The sequence below is a fragment of the Saccostrea echinata genome, unplaced genomic scaffold (assembly GCF_033153115.1).
Source record: "Saccostrea echinata isolate AGI-Se365-2 ecotype Australia unplaced genomic scaffold, CSIRO_AGI_Sech_v1 ptg000029l, whole genome shotgun sequence".
In the NCBI taxonomy this organism is placed as follows: Eukaryota; Metazoa; Mollusca; class Bivalvia; order Ostreida; family Ostreidae; genus Saccostrea; species Saccostrea echinata.
Genome location: NW_026889778.1, coordinates 17323596 through 17345159, shown reverse-complemented (window position 1 = coordinate 17345159; position 21564 = coordinate 17323596). Strand labels below are relative to the sequence as shown.

The 21564-nt window shown below is 32.1% G+C and overlaps 1 protein-coding gene and 1 long non-coding RNA gene across 2 annotated transcripts; one reads left to right on the top strand and one right to left on the bottom strand.

Moving 5' to 3' along the window:
• The first annotated feature begins 306 nt into the window (after nucleotides 1-306).
• Nucleotides 307-6439, top strand: LOC133195655 (fibrinogen C domain-containing protein 1-A-like). Its single transcript, XM_061331546.1, has 5 exons — nucleotides 307-400; nucleotides 818-954; nucleotides 5633-5729; nucleotides 5880-6044; nucleotides 6204-6439. The coding sequence occupies exons 1-5, from the start codon at nucleotides 307-309 to the stop codon at nucleotides 6437-6439; spliced, it is 729 nt and encodes a 242-aa protein (XP_061187530.1).
• Nucleotides 6440-9608: 3169 nt separating this feature from the next.
• On the bottom strand, nucleotides 9609-10337 carry LOC133194569 (uncharacterized). Its single transcript, XR_009722118.1, has 2 exons — nucleotides 10279-10337; nucleotides 9609-9902 (listed from the first exon to the last, which is right to left on the bottom strand). It is a non-coding gene; the product is annotated as an uncharacterized LOC133194569 (long non-coding RNA).
• Between the last annotated feature and the right edge of the window lie 11227 nt (nucleotides 10338-21564).

Sequence of the window (21564 nt, the reverse complement as noted above, 5' to 3'; positions counted from 1 at the left end):
TGTTATACTTTTGTGGCAATATATGCAATGTATACGCCAATAAAGATACTACTACTACTACATAATTTTTTCACGCTGTTGAAATTCTTTCACCCAACAATGAACAGAAATTAACGTTAAACACTAAATGCCAACAAAAACTATTACTGACAATAATTCAAATGATAAGGATGATTAAAATCGAACAATACGCACTGTTTCGAAAGAATAGAACACAAAGGTCGGTCACAGACATTGATAAGACTTATCAATTGGATACACATTGAATGATCATAAGCCATAGGTTGCTTTTATTCTATATTAAAAATGGCGTTCTTGTTTTTCATTTTTTATTTGCTACCTACAGTTTGTGCTTTCTTATTCGAGGGAAACCACGGTCATCCAGGGCAGGGATCGGGTAGTACGTAATAATTCTAATTTTCCTCAGAAATAACTGTTGTTCTGTTGATTTTTGTTGTTTTAAAATATAATTTAACTTATTCATCTAAGAGGAAAAATGTTATTGTCAACCCCCTTTGGTCGCCAACCATTGATGGGGGAATACAAAACAAATATAATGCTTAGACTTTAAAACGTTCTTTTCAATAAAGTCTATATTGGATTGATTAAAACGTCAGCTTTGTTTCTATAATATTACACACACGAGTATTGGCAAATAAAAAATGTAGATGTTGTAAACTGGAATAATAACTGATTTGAATACCCTTTATTCATACTTTTATCCATAGTGTATTACATAAACAAGGTAAAACTTGAAACCTTTTTGTATTTCTTATATTCATTTAAAAAAGGTATTGTAGGACCATCTGTATTTCAGCTGAGTTTTTCCCAAAGGACTGTCAGGACATTTTATGGTCGGGATATTCCGAGAGTGGGGTGTACACAATTTACCCTCAGGGTAGTGGACAACTCGACGTCTTCTGTGATCAAAAAACAGATGGCGGCGGATGGACGGTATGTCACAATATTTATGATTTATCATATTATCGTTTTACTTTTAGGAATCAATTTCGAATTACGCACTAATCAAATTTGTAATCAAATTAGAAATCCACAGTTTTAATACATGTCTCAGGCCTTTTTTAAATGTATGTTTACCCTCTTCCGACCTACTTATTAAAAATGGTCCAACATAAAAGTTTAAATTTCCAGAAAACGATTTTTTAAAATTCTATTCCGGAATTTCCTGATTCATTCAACAAATTTTTCAGATTTGTTCGAACCTTAAAATTCCATCAATTTCGAAAATTTGATATTTCATTTAAAAAATTCTGAAAAAATTCACTGCCTACAATTTTCTTATGGTCTGATCTTTTCAAACCCCGAGTCAGGAAAAGAAAATCAGACATTTTATTAAAGATGATCTTAGCCAAAAGGCAATTACGCAATGGTAAAATTTTAATTATGTGTATATCTATGGTCACTGCTTTGTACGGAAGCATTTTGCTGCCATTTGAATTTTTTTCCTATGTGGTATGTTCGAGATACTAAGTCGTAATAATGAGATAATTAGTCGTTTTTACCAGATAGTTGTAATAACGAGATGTTAAGTCGTAATTACGAGATAATGTAATAACGAGAAAGTAAGTCGTGTGTACAAGATAATGAGTCGTTCTTACGAGATAATAAGTCGTGATGACGAGATAATAAGTCATTGATTTTCGGCATGTTATGTTTAAATTTACAAACCACAGTTAAGGGCTATGACAGGAATGCATTAAATAACACAATTGTGCAACTCTTATTCATAAAAGGGTATCAAGTGCATGATTAATACATATTCACTGGCATAGCCAGCCAAAGTGTCATCATTATGTAAATGAGGCAATGGGGTAGGGATCTTATTAAAATAAAATCCTGAAGAAGCGCTCTCGGGAGTCAGGTGTGGCTAGTAGTTCTTCAGTTAACCTAGTACAAAGAACTGAATCAATTAGATATCTATCTTCCAGGCTCTCGTGCTTTGCTTTGTCAGACATATCAGAATACAGGAGCGACTTTTCAGAATAAATAAGCATTTAAGACCGAATTTGGGGTAGACTGTGAAAATCAGTCAGTAGAACCATTGCAAAAATTAATAAGCATGTAGAACCTGGTAATAAAACAGTTCGCTCAGTCAGACTTGTAAAAGGTCAATCAGAAGTTAGAAGGTTATTACTTATTAACTATTCGAATGGCGAACTGCATGCTGTGGCCGATTCCCTATTGAAATTACCACAATTGTCCTAATATTTCTTTTTCAAAAAAAAACTCGAATAACTCATTATAATACACGTTAAAGAAGCGAATCGAAGACTTCACTTAAAAAAGAAGAGAGAGGACCCCAAACCAGTTTTGTTAGTTTGAACAAAATGATGACAATGGATATAATACAATTAATGGGTTAACCTTGTGTCAGAGGCTGGTTAACATCCTGGATCCCATATTTTGACCTTCATTGTTATACAGGAGAGGGGTCTGTGAGGGACCCCTTGACTTTCAAAAGGAATTGAGGTTACAGGAGCGGTTACCTATTTAGCTAGCCCTGTCAAAATTGGGAAAAACCCGTATAATACAGTTATAAGAGTACATAGTTCTAGGGGCTAGCTAACATCCTCAATACCATATTTTGACCTTCATCTTTTTACACGAGAGGGATCTGAAAGAGACCTCTTGAGTTTTAAAAGGAATTGAGGTTACGAGAGCGGTAATCTGTTAAGCTATTCCGGTCAAAACTGGGAAAAAAACGTATAATCATGTTATAAAAGTTCATAGATTTAAGGGCTCGCTAATATCCTGGATGCCATATTTTGACCTTCATCTTTTAACAGGAGAAGGGTCTGGGAGGTACCCCTTGACTCTCAAAAGGAATTGAGGTTACAAGAGCGGAATCCTGCTTAGCTAACACGGTCAAAATTAAGAAAAACCCGTATAATACAGTTATAAGAGTACATAGTTCTAGTGGCCTGCTAACCACCTGGATCCCATATTTTGACCTTCATCGTTTTACAGGAGAAGGGTCTGGGGGGTACCCATTGACTGTCAAAAGGAATTGAGGATACAAGAGCGGAATCCTATTTAGGAAACCCGGTCAAAATTGGGAAAATCCCGTATAATACAGTTATAAGAGTACATACTTCTAAGGGCTGAAAAACATCCTGGATCCCATATTTTGACCTTCTTCTTTTTACAGGAGAGTGGTCTGGGAGGGACCCCTTTACTGTCAAAAGGAATCGAGGTTACAGGAGCGGTAATTTGATTAGCTAATCCGGTCAAAATTGGGAAAAACCTGTATAATAGTTATAAGAGTACATAGTTCAAAGGACTGGCTGACACCCTGGATCCCATACTTTGACCTTTGTCTTTTTACAAGAGAGGGGTCTGGGAAGGACTCCTTGGTTGTAAAAAGGAATTGAGGTTACAAGAGCGGTTACCTATTTAGCTATCCCGGTAAAAATTTGGAAGAAACCGTATAATACAGTTATAAGAGTACATAGTTCTAGGGGCTAGCTAACATTCTGGATCCCATAATTTGATCCTCAACTTCTTGCAGGAGAAGGGTCTGGGAGGGACCCCTTGACTGTCAAAAGGAATTTAGTTTACAAGAGCGGTAACCTGTTTAGCTAGCCCGGTCAAAATTGGGAAAAAACTCGTATAATACAGTTATAAGAGTACATAGTTCTAAGGGCTGGCTAACCACCTGGATCCCATATTTTGACCTTCATCGTTTTACAGGAGAAGGGTCTGGGAGGGACCCCTTGACTGTCCAAATACACATTAAAAGTCTGTCATGAACTTATGGCCGACACTTGAATTTAAAATAAGGTTAACTAATCATCACATCTTACTTTTGAGCCATCAAAATGGTGATCAAAATCTTCATGGTGTGTAAAATTTGATTTCGCTACATATACAGTTCTAAAAACTTTTCATGTATAATGTAGACAATTAGGAGTGCATAATATTGATAATTATGACAGTCAAATGAACCAGAGGAAATATATTCTTTATTCAACAATTTTTTTTTTTACATTTTACATTTGAAATTCAGAAAAAACGTGTGCAAAACGGGAAATTGGCCAGGTAAGATAATTACTTTATTGCTAATAGCATAGTTGGTAAATGGGAAATGTGAACCTAGGAAAATAGTTAGGTCGCTTCATACATGTTCCACGAAAACAGTGAAAATTTAATCCCACGAAAATTGGTGATTTCACAGTATACTTCATGGATATTGGTTGAAAATATTAATGAAAACCTACAACCGTAGACTCAGACGCACAGACCTTCGTAGAAAAAAGTATAATTGTATTTTACCATCTGTTTCTGAGGTCTAGGTACTTCATACTTTTCTTCTTCCATAAATAAGCAACAACCCAAAGACCGTTTCCTCAGACATAATATCGGTTTTAGGATTGCATTCAGCCTTCACTTGGCATAAAGCAATCTGTTCTTCTGTAACTCTGCATGCATGGCATTGATTGATTGATTGTATATTGCTTAACGCCGAATCGATAGTATTTCAGCCATACCTCGACAGTGAAGATTATATCATATAGCCGATATTAGAAATTTTTCGGGTTCCTCATGCTGTTACGACTCGGTACATGATATATCAGTCATACGACTTCGAATCCCTTTATAATGACTTATAATGTCGTTTTACGACTTAGTATCGCGTACATCCGACGTATTATCTCGTTATATCGACATTTTATGTCGTTCTTACGACTTATTATCTCATAATTACGACTGAGTTTCTTGTTATTACGACTTAATTTCTGTCGTACGATTTATTTTTGCATCTGCGATGCGATTTATTTTCTCAGAACTTCAACATACTATCTCGTTGTTACGACTAACCAAGTCAATTATAATGTATTGTAATTACAAGTTAATCTATGTTTTTTTTTCTTATTTACAGCTACGACTTAGTTTCTCTTTATTACCTAGTTTATGTGTTTGTACGAGGTAACATGCCGTTTGTAGACTTATCTGTCTCGTAATCACGACATACTATCCAGTTATCACGACATACTAACTCGTTATTACATGTACGACATACTGTGTAGTTTTTGACTCATTACCTCGCTTTCACGACTTTGTATATGTCGTTATTACGACTAATTAACTCGTTATTAAGATTTAAAATGTTTTTTGTATGACATAACATCTCGTAGTGACGATTATTATCTCGTACGCACGACTAAATATCTTGTTCGTACAACTAAGTATTTGGTATACGATATAACAAAATTATATTCAACTGGCAGGAATACGCTTCTTTAAGAGAACATTTCGCAAATTCTATACTCGATACAAAGATCATGTATGCAAATACAATCAATCGTTGAGTCGAATGCTGACTGACGTCGACTTTCATACAAATTGTATGGTCATTATTTTCAAATGAATTGAATGTGGATTTTTCCGTTTATCCGATCATGACAAGGGGCACACGGTGGGTGTGATCGGTCAACAGGGATATTTACTTCTCAAAGTCATCTGTTCTTAACTCTGATTTCAGAGGTCCGTGTTTGCTGTGCTCACAATTTATAATGTCTGATTTGACTTTTTAGAATGCTTACTGTTGGTTATTTTCACATTTTATAGGTCTTCATTGCTTTATTCACTCAAAGTTTATGTCACATTTTAGGTTTTTCAAAGAAGGAATGACGGTATAATTGATTTCTTTCGGAACTGGATTGATTACAAATACGGATTTGGAAATATATCGGATGAGTTCTGGCTAGGCAAGTCAATGTTGGATTGTTTATTGAATCAAATGTGATTTGTTGAGGTCCATTCAGGAACTCAATCATTATACATGGAAATACCAAGTACAAGTCAGCGATTTATGTTTAATTAAAATCAAATAAGTGTATATCATTTTTTTCTTGCAGGGAACCATCGCATTTATGAAATCGTCAAGCAGGGTTTCTATGAACTTCGCATTGATATGGGGGACTTCAACAGTGTTAGAAAATATGCCTTATATAGAAGATTTTCTATCGGTGACGAACATAGCGGGTACGTTCTGACTGTTGAGGACTACATTGGAGACGCAGGTAACTTTAACTGTCACGTATTATCTCGAACATTAGTTATTTTTTTATTTTATTTTTTTTAAATCAATGAACTATATGCAAACATTTTTATCCTTCATAAATTAACTCTGAACTTCTTTCAATCACAACATGTCTAGTTCATGTGCCATCTTGATTCAGGTGATTCACTTACCCGACACAGTGGGTACCAGTTTTATACTAAAGACCACGATTCTAATAGCTGTGCTGCCAGATATAAAGGGGGTTGGTGGTATGAAAATTGTCACTCATCCAATCTTAACGGACTCTATCTAACTGGTAGCCATGATTCCTATGCTGATGGAATTAACTGGTATTCCTGGCATGGCTATCATTACTCCTTAAAATTTACAGAGATGAAAATAAGGAGATTATAAAAATGACTATCTCACTGCCTGATTAAAGATCTTAAGATGATGAAATTTCCGTTGTTGTTTTTATATATGATTTAAGTTTTTAATTGCATTTTCTTTTATCGTGTTTCATTTCAAAAGTGGCGCAATATTCAAGTGTTTAAGATAATTTATTATATACAGCTGTTATGGTCAATAGTGTTGCACTCTAAAATATTAATTTTACATGTAATTAGTTTGATGAACGGTTTGTATCGGCTATATTCATGAGATTTTATATCTTAATCGACAAAGATAACACAATGCTTTGATTTCAAAATGATGTGACGTTTGTATAATTCTTTGATATACATGTAAGGTCTTTTACTATCGAATCATTTCGTGGCAATCAGTATATTTTATATTTAATTTTCAAATATTTACATCTTTGGTATCAATAAAGAAAACATAAATTCGTATTTATTTTGATTACGTTAATATACGATATGCAGAAAAAAATAAGTTTTTATTACTTTAAATCAATAATTTTTCAGTTTTCAGATTTCGATAATTATCATATTTAGAAGAAGAAATTATGCTATGAGAAAAATTAAATTGATTTAAGGGTCCCCCATATCACTGAGCATTACTTTTAACAAGTATATCAACCTTTAAAAACTGGCCAGGAAGAATTGAAATACATATATAATAAATACTGATTTTTTTTAATTTGATTTCATAGGTTTTAAGATATTTTTCCCACCAGGTTTTGATAAGTAGCACAACAAATTTTGTTCTTTCCTGTCATATATTATTGAGCACACATAACAACTGCTAAATCTTAATTTTATCAGTCAACATATTTTTTAAAGAAATTAATAAACGTTATAAAAATAAATATATCTCATTTTCTGTAAAATGCTTAGAAGAAAAATTAGGGAAGACTCCTAATAGTTTAGAAAGAACATAAATGATTTGAATTACGATAAGAAATTGAATTAAAGTAAATATCGATGTAAAAAAATATTTTCAAAAATCATTCGTATTAAAGTTCCTTTTAAAAGTTATCTTTCCTGTAACCCAGGAATCAAAAACTCAAGTTACTCATTATTAGGATGTAAATTGGACAGGTATAAATGAGCAAAGCTAGAAATGCATTCTATTTATACCAATGTGATTATTGAAATGCACAAATCAGTGTACAAAAATAACTTTCATATTTTGTTGACGACATTGAAATGGATTGTGTAGCCTGAAAGTATAAATAAATTAAAACGTTTTCTCATAGATATACTTGTTATTTACGAATTATTGGTATAAAATCTCAAAGGTCTGCTGTTTTATTTTTATTGAAAATTTGACACCTTTTTATTTCGGCCACACCACGACCATGCCATGTGTTCATTGTTTATGATTAGATGTCGCTTTCACGTTACTGTATACTTTTCCCTTGAAAAAACCTTCATCTGTAAAACGTTTGTTAGATTCTCTTACAGGCGGTGCCAGACAAATCATCAGTTTATAGACTATACAAAACCGGAAGTAAAAGTATTTTTTTCTCGATATACGTCTTAAGTTACAGGGTTTGGAGGATCCTTAAATTAGTACTTTGAAAAGGGTGATTTCCTTTTTTCCCGCTACGTAACTTGGTTATTTTTGGAGTACATATAAAGAGGGGTTTGCCAAAAGAATGTTGTTTTCCTAAATGTGCAAATGTGAAACGGTGTGATAATACTCCGCTTTGAGATATCCTAACAATAGAATAATATATATACAATTTCTAAAACGAGGTAAATTATTGACAAACAAGTTGATGAAACAAGAATATCAGCAGTCTCGTTTAAAGTCATCATTTCGTAAATTCTATGGTCGATACAATGACCTTGTCAGCAAATACAATTTATCATTGAGTCAAATGCTGACTGACGTTTTTCATACTAATTGTTAGGCCATTATTTTCACTCTGAATTGACGACGGTTCTTTCCGTTATTTCCCGATCATGACAAGGAGCACACGGCGGTTGTGACCGGTCAGCAGGGGTTGCTCACTCCTCCATGGCACCTGATCCCACCTTAATGTTTAATGGACATTTGAGCTTGAATACTGTTCGTTATCTCCATATATTTCATAAAGTTTCCCCATTTTGTCTTTCTATGTAACATAAAAAACATAATTATTCCAAATATTCAATTCGGACATAATCTTAAGGAGTCTAAGATCATTTTATCTTCATCTACTCCATGGAAAAGGTATTAAACAATATGAAGTGATTTATCAGTATTATTCAATAAAAGAATACCATGATTAGATAAAGTACAAACTGACATTTTTCATTTTATCTGAAATAACTATCCTGTTAAAGCGACATAGACACAGATTTGAAGTTAATATTTTCTCAAATTTTCTGCATAGTATCATGATTTATATGTTGCTATAGTATTTTCCACGGAAATATAATAAAAAAAAACTTATTTTATCTCGAAATTATCGAATATCGAATTTCGGGATGTGTTTGATTGATACATCTTTGCACTTTCACAAAGTAAACACTTAAGTTCTTGGATCCTTAGTATACAAGCTCTGTTGTGTTAGGCACTGGTACTGAAAATGTAGCAAACTTGAGATGCAGAGCGAACTTGTTACATCAAAGCTACGTAACCTCTTCAAGTCAACTGAAAGCATACGTCTATAGTTTATTGAACATTAAGAGATGCTAGATCGTCTATGGGTTAAAGCGCTACATAATAAAATACATATTATAGGTATAGAAGCTCCAATTAAAGACAGTGCTGCTTAATAAAAAAAAATAATCGAAATATATATATATATATATATATATATATATATATATATATATATATATATATATATATATATATATATATATATATATATATATATATGTTATCTCACCCTATTGCATTGAACTCCCAACACATGAAAGCGAAATTAGATGTCTCTGCGACATTCATGATTTAATTTTTAATTGGATAATATGCAATACTATCCCTAACAAACATGCATAGCTATTTATGTAAATTTGATTTCAGTGCAGTTAGATAGGTCTATAGATATTGCTTGCACTGATTGCAAATGCAAAACACGATGAGTATTTCACAAATCTGATCCTTAGTCTGTCTATTTTCAGCATCACCAATAAACAGTGCACTTTTTTGTGATAACCTGTGCATAAAATAAAAATAAATCAGAGACTTTCATTTTTAACATGGAATTTTATTTAGGAATTATTCACAAGTAGTTGATCATATCTTCAACGTCTTCCGTGCTGCAGATACATTTGTATCTATTTCTTCCTGGGCATGATAGAGACAGTTGACAGTTACCGATAGGATATCCCCTTGTTGTGCAGTACCGGAAACACGACATATTATAATCACACTGGGCTAGGCTATAACAAGATCCACTAATGGTTTTAGAAGAGGCCAAATCAGGGACCAGGACTGTCAATAACAGAATAGCAAGGAGGGAGATCGACGTAGTCTTCATCTACATATTAAAACATACAAAAGTGAAAATTGACTTTCAAAGATCTTATTAGGTAAATAAATGTTTTAGAGAGATACATTATAATATTTTGCTTCAATTTTGTATCAGCAATCCTAGTTGTGTTTTTAAAATATTTAGTTGATAACATAGAATTGAAATTGTGCAGTGGCTCAAGTTTTTAAAAAAAAGTAATAAAATAGGGAATAAAGATTTGGAAAAGTAATAACTACAAAAAAAATGCAACAGCAGACATTTGTTTCGTGAAGAAATAGAGAATTTAAAATCAGATTGATATTAAAAATGTAAAACAAATAATGTGTCGTTTAAGCTAAAATGGAGTCTATGAAATGTACAGAAAAATAAAAAACCCAGTTACCTTCCAAATACACGATCAGAAGCAATTACCAAGGATGTTTTTGTGTTATTTAGTTTACAATTATGATCCTTTTATATGTTTTTTTTAATGCACTATTACTATTCTCAAACCTGCTTTGTCACGTCGGTCAATCAACTTGACACATTTAGTTGTAGTGATTGATCAAAAAACCTGTTTTCAACAGAGAAAAGATGGATGGAACTGTAAAACTGAGTAAAGTACTCACTTTTCCCCCCAGGAATGCACTCCTACACCAATTAGTAGCACCACATGTTATTTGGTAAATACGCAGTATTTTAAAATGCAACAATTTGGCATTATTGGCACAGATATGATCAAAGTTAATTTGTAGTTTTAAAGCTGTTTTGTAATTTTATGTTTTGAGATATTTTTTTACATGTTAGTTTAAACAATGCATTTTCTATAAAGATTAATGCAACTATTTATTTGTAAAGATTGCAAATTAATTTATTAAGTATGTATTTACCTATATCTATCAAAATATTTCCAAAAACGTAAAATATAAATCTATAGGGTTTAGAACTGACATTTTATTTGAACATTTTTAAACTTGAAATATATTCATATTTCAACATTTTAGTTATTTATATTGAATTTATTAGTGACAGTAAAACAAAAGTTTATTAAACTAGGATGAATACTTATGGTGTACCAAATACAGTAACTTTATAACTGGAAAAGAGTGTTTAATTCTATGAACTATAATCATTTTGATTGAACAAATTGGATTGTGGTACAGTGAGCTATAATTATATTAATTGTTTTGTGATGAAATTGGTCAGAATAGACCAATTAAATACACGGATACTAAGTATAAAATTTTTCGGAAATGCAAAGTTACAATTAATATTTTTGACTAAGAGCAATAAAATTGGGAACTTTGAAGTATATATGTACATGTAAAAGGGTTACGTTCTAAAACTCTTAATGTGATGAGATGGACTAAGCCCATCAATATAATAAAATGGTGAATATACCTTGCTTCGAGAGTAGTGCCAAGTTGGAGTTTATTGGTCAACGGACAGAACTAAGGAGAAAGCGAAGCTGACAAGGCAAGATAATGAAAAGTGATCGAACTAAAAAAAACACAATCAATACAAATTTGTGAACAGAGCATAAAACACGGACCCCAGGAAATTCTTGAAGTGGAATCAGGTGCCTAGGAAGAGTAAGGACCCCCTGTTTACCCGTCACACCCGCCTTGAGTTCTATGTGTTGATCAGGTAGACGGAACATCCCGTAATCAAATTTTGCATAAAAACAAAGGCCCTATAATTGGTATGAAACACGTCAGCAAAAATACGACCCAATGATAGGTTATATTTGCTAACAAGGTCATTATATTGACCATATAATTTAGGAAATGCTGGTGTAAACGAGATTGTCGAAATCCCTGTAACATCAACGTACAAATGTATACGTAAGTAGCCTGTCTCGGCTTAAATCCAGATCGTTTTCGGAACATATATACTCTTGAGTACTCTTGAAATGGAAGACTTAAACCTCATATGCATTTGATAGCGGGATATCGCTACATAAATAAGGAAAATTAAAAATTGAAAAGCTGCACTCATTTGTCATACAATTTAGTTGTTAGTTGGCCTTTATCGTCTATAGCCAGTAAAACATCCAAATATATAACAATTGTGGTAGATTTTCTGGTGTCCTTTATTTCAAGTTCACTGGGATATCGATTCGACATATGAATGGAATTGCTAAGTAATAAAACGTTGTCGATATATCTAAATGTCGCATTGAAGGACACGGCAAGAGTTTTCTTCTTCTCGTATAGAAGTTTTTGAATAAATCTTCTTCATCGGAATATAAAACAAGTTAGCTATTAAAGGAGCATAATAAGTGGAATTCCAGTAGTTTGTTGGAAGACCTGGTCTCCAAAGCCTAGATAAATGTTATCAAAGAGGAGCTCTAAAATCCTTTTAATATCAGTGTCAGAGTACTTTTGTGTAGAATCAGAGTGATTTTTAACAAAGTTATTTTGTTGATTACCGATTACATGAAATGAAAATTTCGGTGTTCAATTTTTATTGAAGAAGAAGTTGTCTATGGTATTAACAAGCCTATTTTTTTTTTTTAATTTTTTTTATGAAGAATAGCTGTATAAAGAGTTAAAAATTAAGACAGCCAATGAAATGCATAAATACTCTTGTGGCCAGAAAACCAGATCTTCTGGACTTCGTTGACCCTCTTACCAATTTACTCATTTTGGTTTTGACTCTCAGCTCTTATATAATTCAGGCTTTTGACTATTTTGGATTTATATTATAAACTGTTGTTTATACAAGTGATAAATGTCAAATTGAAGGTGGGAGTTTCAATTCATTATGCCTCAAAAATGTTAGATCCTAGTCTGCATACGCCACGTTTATTATAAAAAATAGCCACAAACTCAACTTTGGGCATTGAACATAGGGGATTACAATTGAAAAATAATTTCAATCTAACGTAAGTTATAATTGCTTTTCAGATTTACATTCCAGGCTTTCGTCTATAATTAGTATTGAGAATGATGAAGGAAAAAGGCGACAATACTTTTAAACCCAGTGCAATCAATTCTAACAGAATTGAACCCAAGAAATTAGGTAATTGTGGATTGATGATTTAATCCAATAATTTACAATTTACGAATGTTAACCTATAGAGTAATAGATATTTTATTTAAACATTTTACGCAATTTAAACTTGGAATATATTTATATCATATTCATTTTAGTTATTAATATTGAACTTATTAAACCAGAATGGATATTAATGGTCACCAAATACCGTGACAATTACATGTATAATTATAACTGGAAAAGAGACTTCAATTTTTTGAATCATAATTATCTTCAGTTGATGGAACAAATGGGATTTTGATGTCGGTACAATGAACTACAGTTGTATTTTTGTAAATTGATTTGTAATGAAATTAATGAGACCAATCAAACCTTTCATGTCGGTCTATTCTAATGACATTGTAGGAATTACATTTAAAACTTTATATGATCACAATGAACTTTTGAAATACATACAAAATCTTGTTATTGTCTTACAAAAGCAACGTATATTTATCAAAATAGAATCACCGACTAATACTTAATGTGAAAAACGACATTTTGCAATAACTCTAAATAAAAATACTTGATTTAACTAAAGTTTATAATGGTTATTTATTGAAAGTATACTGTTGCATTATTTTTTTTTTTCTTAAAAAATAGTTTTTTTATGTAAGTATATCCTAGTTGTTTTACTATGAATTGCAAATTGTTAAATTTATTTTCTTTAATATTACAGAAGGATATATTAGTTATGATTTTTGATTATGGATGGGCTCTTTAAACCATCAAGTGTGTCGGAGGATAATTCTGACCCGACCCGTCGGTTTCTTTAAATGTGCACTCAAAGAAATATATGCTGTAAAAATTAGTAATATTCTTAATCACAAAAAAAAGTTAAGTCTTGCATTCCACCATATTTCAAGTTGAGGTCTACACCCTACATTTCCTATAGATATTCACAAACTGTTGCGTCCAAACTTATCAATTATAAACAAACTCTACAGTGCCTAGATATTGAACATCTAAAACAAAATCCTCTTAAGTGTTCTTGCTCTTCTTCGTCTTTCAACTACAGTCCCGCTGGAGGAGTCATCACTGGTGATGTTAATATAGTTGAAAATGAAGACCACCTTAAGGCAATCATTGTAAAAAGTCCTAAATAAAGGGAGCCTCGATTTTTCAATTGGCTTCAGAACTTTATTTCCATTATGAATTCTGTGGAAGATTATTCCAAACGTTGGGCTAAATATGAAAAAGGAAGACCTGAACACTCTGTCAGAACGGATTAGGTGTTTTAGAAATATATTAAGAATTTGTATTAGAAAATTAAACGACAAAATGCGAACAATTTACCCTTCCATTTTTTCTAAACCAGAAGTAATGAAAGAGTTAAAGCGACTGTACGAAAAAATATGGTATATTTCCAGTAGACAAGACTTGTGACAATATCATCTTTGTTTGTTAGGTTCATTATTATAATTGTATTTTGGAAAAACTTGGTTTTAATTCTACGTCTGTAAATCATACATATACTCACAGTTCATTTTCCAAAGAAGAAATTCTTCAAAATCATATTTCAATGTTAAGTGCTTTTAATATACCAGTCAACCAAGGTGAGTTCGATCTACCCAACTTGTATAGATTTCTAAACTTCATAAAAATCCTTACAAACAAACATACATAGCCAGGTCCAGTAAATACTCTACCAAGCCCTTATCTTAACTCCTTATAAATATTAACTGCGGTAAAGGAGAAAATTCAGACGTACTGAGCTACAGCTTATTCTAGAAGTGCGCAGCATTGTTAAGGCGTACTTCGAAGAAATCAACGGAATATAAACGTTCATAAATACATACCTTTTAAACTGAATTTATTTTTGTAAAGGTACTATATTATCTCATGACTTTTGATATTATTCGAAATAAAATTGTATACCCCACTCTGTACTGACTTTGGTTTGGTCACGTTATTTGACAGTCACGTGATAAATGCATGTAATGTGTACTGTATGTAGGTCACAAACAAATTTCAATATCGCAAGGGCATACCCTAGTTAAAATTAAAAATTAAAGTAATAGATTGTTTCTATATAACTTGTAGTTTATGGAAAGTGCTGCTGCCTTAAATAGAATTCGTACTTTATTAGTTTAAATTTCAAGTTATCTTGCTAATGTCGAAATATGTGTGACCTTTACCAAGTATTTTATGTATTTGTTAAGTTATGCTATCGATTTCAGGAAAGCCACAGCACTTTTCAAGTTAAGGAATATGTCCGTTATGTGTATTCAAAAAATGGTCAAGATCTATTAAGTGTATGTCCTTGCGAAAAGGCGATTTAATGAGGCACCTCAGCGTGAAACATGCACACCTAAAGACAAAAATACGGTAGAACTAATTCAATACATTCTCTCGATATTTTTTAGATAATGGCAATAAACAAAGGTAGCAGATTTGTATTAATAGTCTACCTAAGATTTGCAAATAATATTCTGTTTCATAATAAAATGCATTTTTCACTGTGAAAAAATCACTTGATCCGCCTCTCACTGCACTCAAACTTTACCATGATGACGTCATGTCGACAAGTGCATTGCGATTAGTGACTTGTTTATATCTTGTTGTGTAGGATTTAACTAGCGACAAAAATGAATGCAGTGGTAAGTTTTGATGTAGTTCATTACTTTTATGCAGTTTAGATTCGCAGATTATTTCATTTTCTGTTATAATGAGGAATTGCTATATTTGTGTGATGTCACAGTAAACTTTTCCCGTATAAATTAGGCCCCGCCCCCTTTATGCAGCCTTAACAGAGCTGCGTGCTGTAAATCAGATGTGGATCCTCAAAAACTCGAAAGAACTTTTAGAAACATTTTTTTTCATAAATCTATGACATCAAAACTTACGACTTTTCTACACTTAATACAACAAATTCCTCATGATAAATTTTGTTTAAAAGGTAATTAATAAGGTAATTTTGTACTCAGGTCTTCGAAATTTGTATACCCTTTGACAATCAATGCCATTAAATAAATTGGAAAACTAATCAAAACAAATCGATCGTATTTGTAAAAACGCTGAGATAACGGTCATTAAATTGATGACATGTTGATATACATTTAAAAACAAAATATACATTTCACACTTTTAAATGTCCTTTTATCCGAGTAGAAGTTTTACTAACTGATACTCGCATCGTTCGACGATTAACCGATTAACTGGGTAATCATTGACAACACTATTTTGAGAAAATTATATATTATCTATATACATAAAATTATCTTGTGTTTTAAAGTGATTTAAACACTTTCAAATTAAGTTAAAAAAATGAAAGTTTAACCCAGACAGGAAGGGATACTCATGCAAAAGAAATAGTAAATGTCTGTGTTCAGCGATCATTCACTGAATATTCAGTTACTTAATAGCTGGTATATTGTACATTTCGTTGGGCTTTAGTTATAATTGCTGAAAACAATCAATAGACAAGTTCAGTAATATTTTTAGTGGTCTCTTTCTCCTTTTTATTGACCGTTATGTAATCTCTCTGTGGTCTTTATACAACCTTTAAGTTGTTTGGTGTACTTTGAATACCTTAAATTAAATTTTTTGCGACATGCAAAGTTTTTTTTTTTTTGTTTTTGTTTTTGTTTTTGTTTTTTTTTTGTTTTTTTTTTTTTTTTTTTAGACATTTCTCTGATATTTAAATCGGAAAGAATTTACAGATATCAATCAAACATTAATTTATATAATTAAATTTAATTTGTGTTATAAAATTCTGAATAGTAATTTTAAACTAAAATGTATATGCATAATTTAATAATTTATCTTTTTTTATTTCTTTTTGTTTGTTTGTTTATCTGGGTTTTTTTTTGTTCATTGAGCTTTTAATTCAACTCAATTAAAGAAATGACAACCTAACCAATTTTTTTTAACAGACTTTATCCTCTTAAAAAACTAAAAAATAAAATAAAAAAAAAAAATAAATAAAAAATGACAATCTATGATTATTTGAAAAAAAAAATATTGAATGATTATACGATTGGCATTTGAAAAGTTCTGATAACTGGAGCTCGGTAAATTAATGAATATCATTATCATGAATTAAATTGTATCAATCTCTCAAAAAACTGTCCGTTGACCTGAACACACTTTTTCAGTCTTGAAAGCCACGCGGAAAATGCCGCCTTATAGTCCACTTTTGGTATACCCTTCATATACGGGAATACGGCACTTCCGACTGCATGGCGACTTTCAAATCGCCCTCCGCGGAGGTCTTCTTTAACAAGGGCATTCAACCAAAAACCGCATGGAGCTAGGTCAGGACTGTAGGATGGATGTGGTAAAACGGCAATACCATTTTCCTTTCAAAAATTAGTTACAACCTCTGATCTATCGGCAGGAGCCTTATTCCTATAGTACCGGTTGTTGATCGGGTCGTTTTCTAGTGCTCAACAATTTGAGACAAGACATTTTCTACAGAAAATTGACCAGTAACACTGCTGTATTCTGGAACCGGAACCTGAGTAACAGGGCCTTTAGAATCAAAGAATAAAGCGTACATTACTCTCCGGACAGAGCGGTTTCTGCGTGCAATTTGAGACCTTGCATCATTTTCACCGATCCAAACTTTATTATTGAGCTTAGTTTCCAGTTCAAAAAAATATATCCATGTTTCATCACCAGTTACAATTTCATTCAGCCACCTTTGGTCACAATTTTCATACATTGCCAGTAACTGTGAAGCCATTTCTCCCCGGGTGCTCTTTTGCTCTTCCGTGAGAAGATGGGGGACCGATCTAGCGAAGACTTTCCTGGTCTTTAAGTTTTGCTTTAAAATATTAAAAACTGCTGACGAATTAATGTAAGTTAAGTCTGCTATTTCCTCAATTGTACATCTAGCATCTTCGGTTATTGCATTTTGAACAGCGACGATTTCTTTTTTGTCATATGCACAGAGTGGCCGACCCGATCGGGGGTCATTGTTAATTGATTTTCTACCCTCTTTAAAGCGAACTACCCATCTTGCTATTGTTTGATATGAAAGAGCATGCTCTCTATATACTACATCTAAATCGGCTTTTATTTCTGTTGCCGTGATAGGCAATACGCTCTTTGCTCAACAAAAAAATTGTTCTTATCAGTCATTTTTACGCTCAGTATACAGGGTATACCTGATTATGACGTCATTTTAGCAGGTATATACGTCATTTTAAATGCAAAATGACGTCACTTCTTACGGATATTTTCTTAAGCTTTACAGTGGTATCAGAATCATTTTCATCTCTATGCTCTATTTTTTGACCGAGGGGAGAGCACATAGTTTAATTCTTTGTTGAATGTATTCGAATACACTCGTATCTGCAACATTAAAGACCATTGCACTTTCACAAAGCCTGTTTTTAATGCCTGGAGGTACCTTGAGGCATGAAACAGTGACATTTTAGTGTTCCTTCATTAACATTTCATAGATCCTGCAGTGAAATTTCTGTGATCCTTCGGTGACATTTCAGTGCTAAAACAGTGAGATTCCAGTGATCCTTCAGTGACATTTCAGTGCTCGATCAAGGACATTTCAGTGTAAAATGACATCACGGTTGCCTCGGCAAAGAATGACACCCATAATTGCCAATAAAATGACAAACAATACCTTCATAACAGAAGAATAACTGATGCTTTTACAAAAGCATAAATTGAATTAGTTATTAACTGTACTGGTAAATTTTATTTAATTCAAAGAAATAATTGATAATACAATGACACAGTGTCCCGAATCCATTATGTTTGGCTTTCAAGCCATCTGATTGTCAGTTAACAATTTTTCAAATCCTTTTCTCGCGTACAGTTTCCGCCTGATATTAATAAATGTAGAGCACATTAATTTTACGTTTCATTTTTTTTTATATTTCAACAAACACGGTTGCGATGGTTGAAAAAAAAAATGGGACATTTGAGAAGGTTCTTTCTTAAGAATTGCTACAATTTCAACAAAACTTGTTACACGAGTATACATGTACTATATACACACCATGGTACACATCAAAATTACACTTAACGTTGCAGTAAATATTTACATCTATAAAATAATCATCTATAATTCCTTAGATACCAAAGATCTGTACAATTTATGACCTTGATGTATATTTACACATCTATATGCTCTATAGTGCACAAAGGGGAAGGGCGGTAACGTTACATTCCGTCTTTTACATAATACGTTTATTCTCTGAATTTTATACATATTGGCAAAGACTTTTGCACAAACATGAACTTAGTATGAGTTTTAGTCAGGAAGTTGATGTTGCATATACGATAACTTTGGAAGAGATGAACGCTGCAGATATTGCAATCAGTATTATAGCTTCATGTCCTATTATCAACAAGAGCAACAAGACCTGCAACTTTTCTGTGATAAATTTATACTTTTTAGAATTGAGTGAAAAGAGGTTTTTGGCATTGCAATCCCGGAACTATGTTCCCATAAAAAGGAAGATATATAATAAAGAACACTAATTTAAGTTTCTTGAAATATTTCCAAGTTTTCTTTACAAGGAGCTCGAGTGGTTTGAATTCCCCTCAAATCCCCTCTTTATCCAAATCTTATCAATAAGTATATTATCCAAACAATATTTATAAGTAGAAATCAGATGCAATGCGGAAAATAAAAAAGAAAATGGGGAGTTCCCAAAACGATGGTCGGGTGATAGAAGGGGGAGAGGAGGGACTTCGATAAACAATACATTTATTTCGTTTGTTGAATGTGGATTTGATTCATCAGGATCATCTGGAAAATGTTTCACGTTCTTAGAATTGTTTGTTCTAGAGAAGCCCATGCGTTTTAAAAAAGATTTTTTGTAAACCTTAGAATCTAAGATGAAAGCATGCTAACCGCTTTTCAGTACTTTCAGTGCTTCGATTCGTAAAATCGTCTTGTTCCACATATCAAAATATTCAGTTCTGTTTTAAATTGCGCGTAGCACTAGTTTTAAATTAACGAGTACCTTGTACATGTAGAAAGTCAAATGATGACAAAATGCATTTTATGTTTTTTACTCATAAAAGTATCAATATTTAACAAAAAATATATCCGTAACTGTACCGCGTACCTTAAAACGTCCATAATAAAAAAAAGTGTTATGAAGATTCCCAGCTTTCAGATTATGGCTTTCACTTTTAATTTACTATATTTTACAATTAAGATAAGTAGCCACTTCCGGCAAGGATATATAACATTCACATCAAGTTTATGATAATTTCTTAACATCGCAGGAAAAAAAAAAAAACTTTAAGAAGAAAAAAAGTTAAGTTTTCCATATAGTTTGTAAAATGTAATTTATTTTGTTGTATTTCAATTATTTACAAAACGCTGACAGTTTATTATCTGAAATTCTGAAAAGGCGTCCAAAGACGTCACTGGGCGTTAAAGGAATAAGATATACTTAAGTTTACAGTCTGATTATTGAATAGTTTGCGTATCGATAATTGTGAAGCGATATCTAGTTTGTTCTAGAAGTATCTTTGAACTCTTTTATCTAAATGACAACTGCTTTGTCAATTAAACAATACATTAATAATGCAATCTGTCATAAAAGTTGTGAATATTTCAAGCCACTGGCTAGATGTCTGTCATTTAAATAATATATATGTGAAGACTCAGTTTTCAGTAGGATAAAAAATGTGCAACATCTGATATACGGAAATTGCGATTCAAGCAATAAGCACAATTGAAGGTATTATAAAATGTATTTCTGTTGATTAAAACATGTTTTCTAACATAAATTTAACAAATCTTAAAACAAGGATGTACAATTACAGTTTAAAAAAAACACAGGTAATGTGGAAAGAAATATTCATTTTTCGTTTCCTTGGGTCCATTGTAACAGAATGAATTGCAATAAGCAAAGACAAGAAAGAAAGCAATACGCTTGAAGTTATTTTAAAATGGTATAGGTAGTCGCATATTCAGTAAACCTTTTAAAAAATCGTTGTAGAAGTATATGTTTTAGAAACGCTATATAAAACATGATTGCAAGTTTAAATTATGTTATAAAACAATTATGTTATAAAATAACTTAAATTATGTTATAAAACATATTCAAAGTATATATATATATTTTTTCGAATATATCCTTCAAATATATTCGATTACATAGAAAGTCAATTTGTAGCTTATGTTTATAACCATCTCGAACTTTTGCATTTTCTATGTCTTTCACTGAAGAAAAAAACACCCATTAAAAACAGAAGGATTGAGGATCCGGATGAATGTGAATGTAGGAACTCAAATAAATTTTCACTCTGGGATTATAGGATGGGATTACGAGGGGTGATGAAAAAGATCGCGAACTATCTCTATATTTACAAAAAAAAAGAAAAAAAAAAAAGAAAAAAAAAATTAGATCAGAATGAAATTTGGCACACATATAGTATTATACATGTTCTATAAATCGAAGATAATATGTAATGTTTCGCTCAATGTTTGTGACGACACAGTGTGAAAAATATCGTCAATATGTAGGTGACTTGCGACAAAAAATGACTCAGTCGTACTCGAGCAACGAACGGCTTTAAAGTTTAACGTATATCTTGAAAATTTCTTTGCAGTAGCATTTAATAATTTGCACAAGGTTTATGAGGACAAAAGACTTGCAAGAAGTTCAATCTTTAATTGGATTGATTGTTTTAATAAAGAAAGGGGGATGATTAACAATGA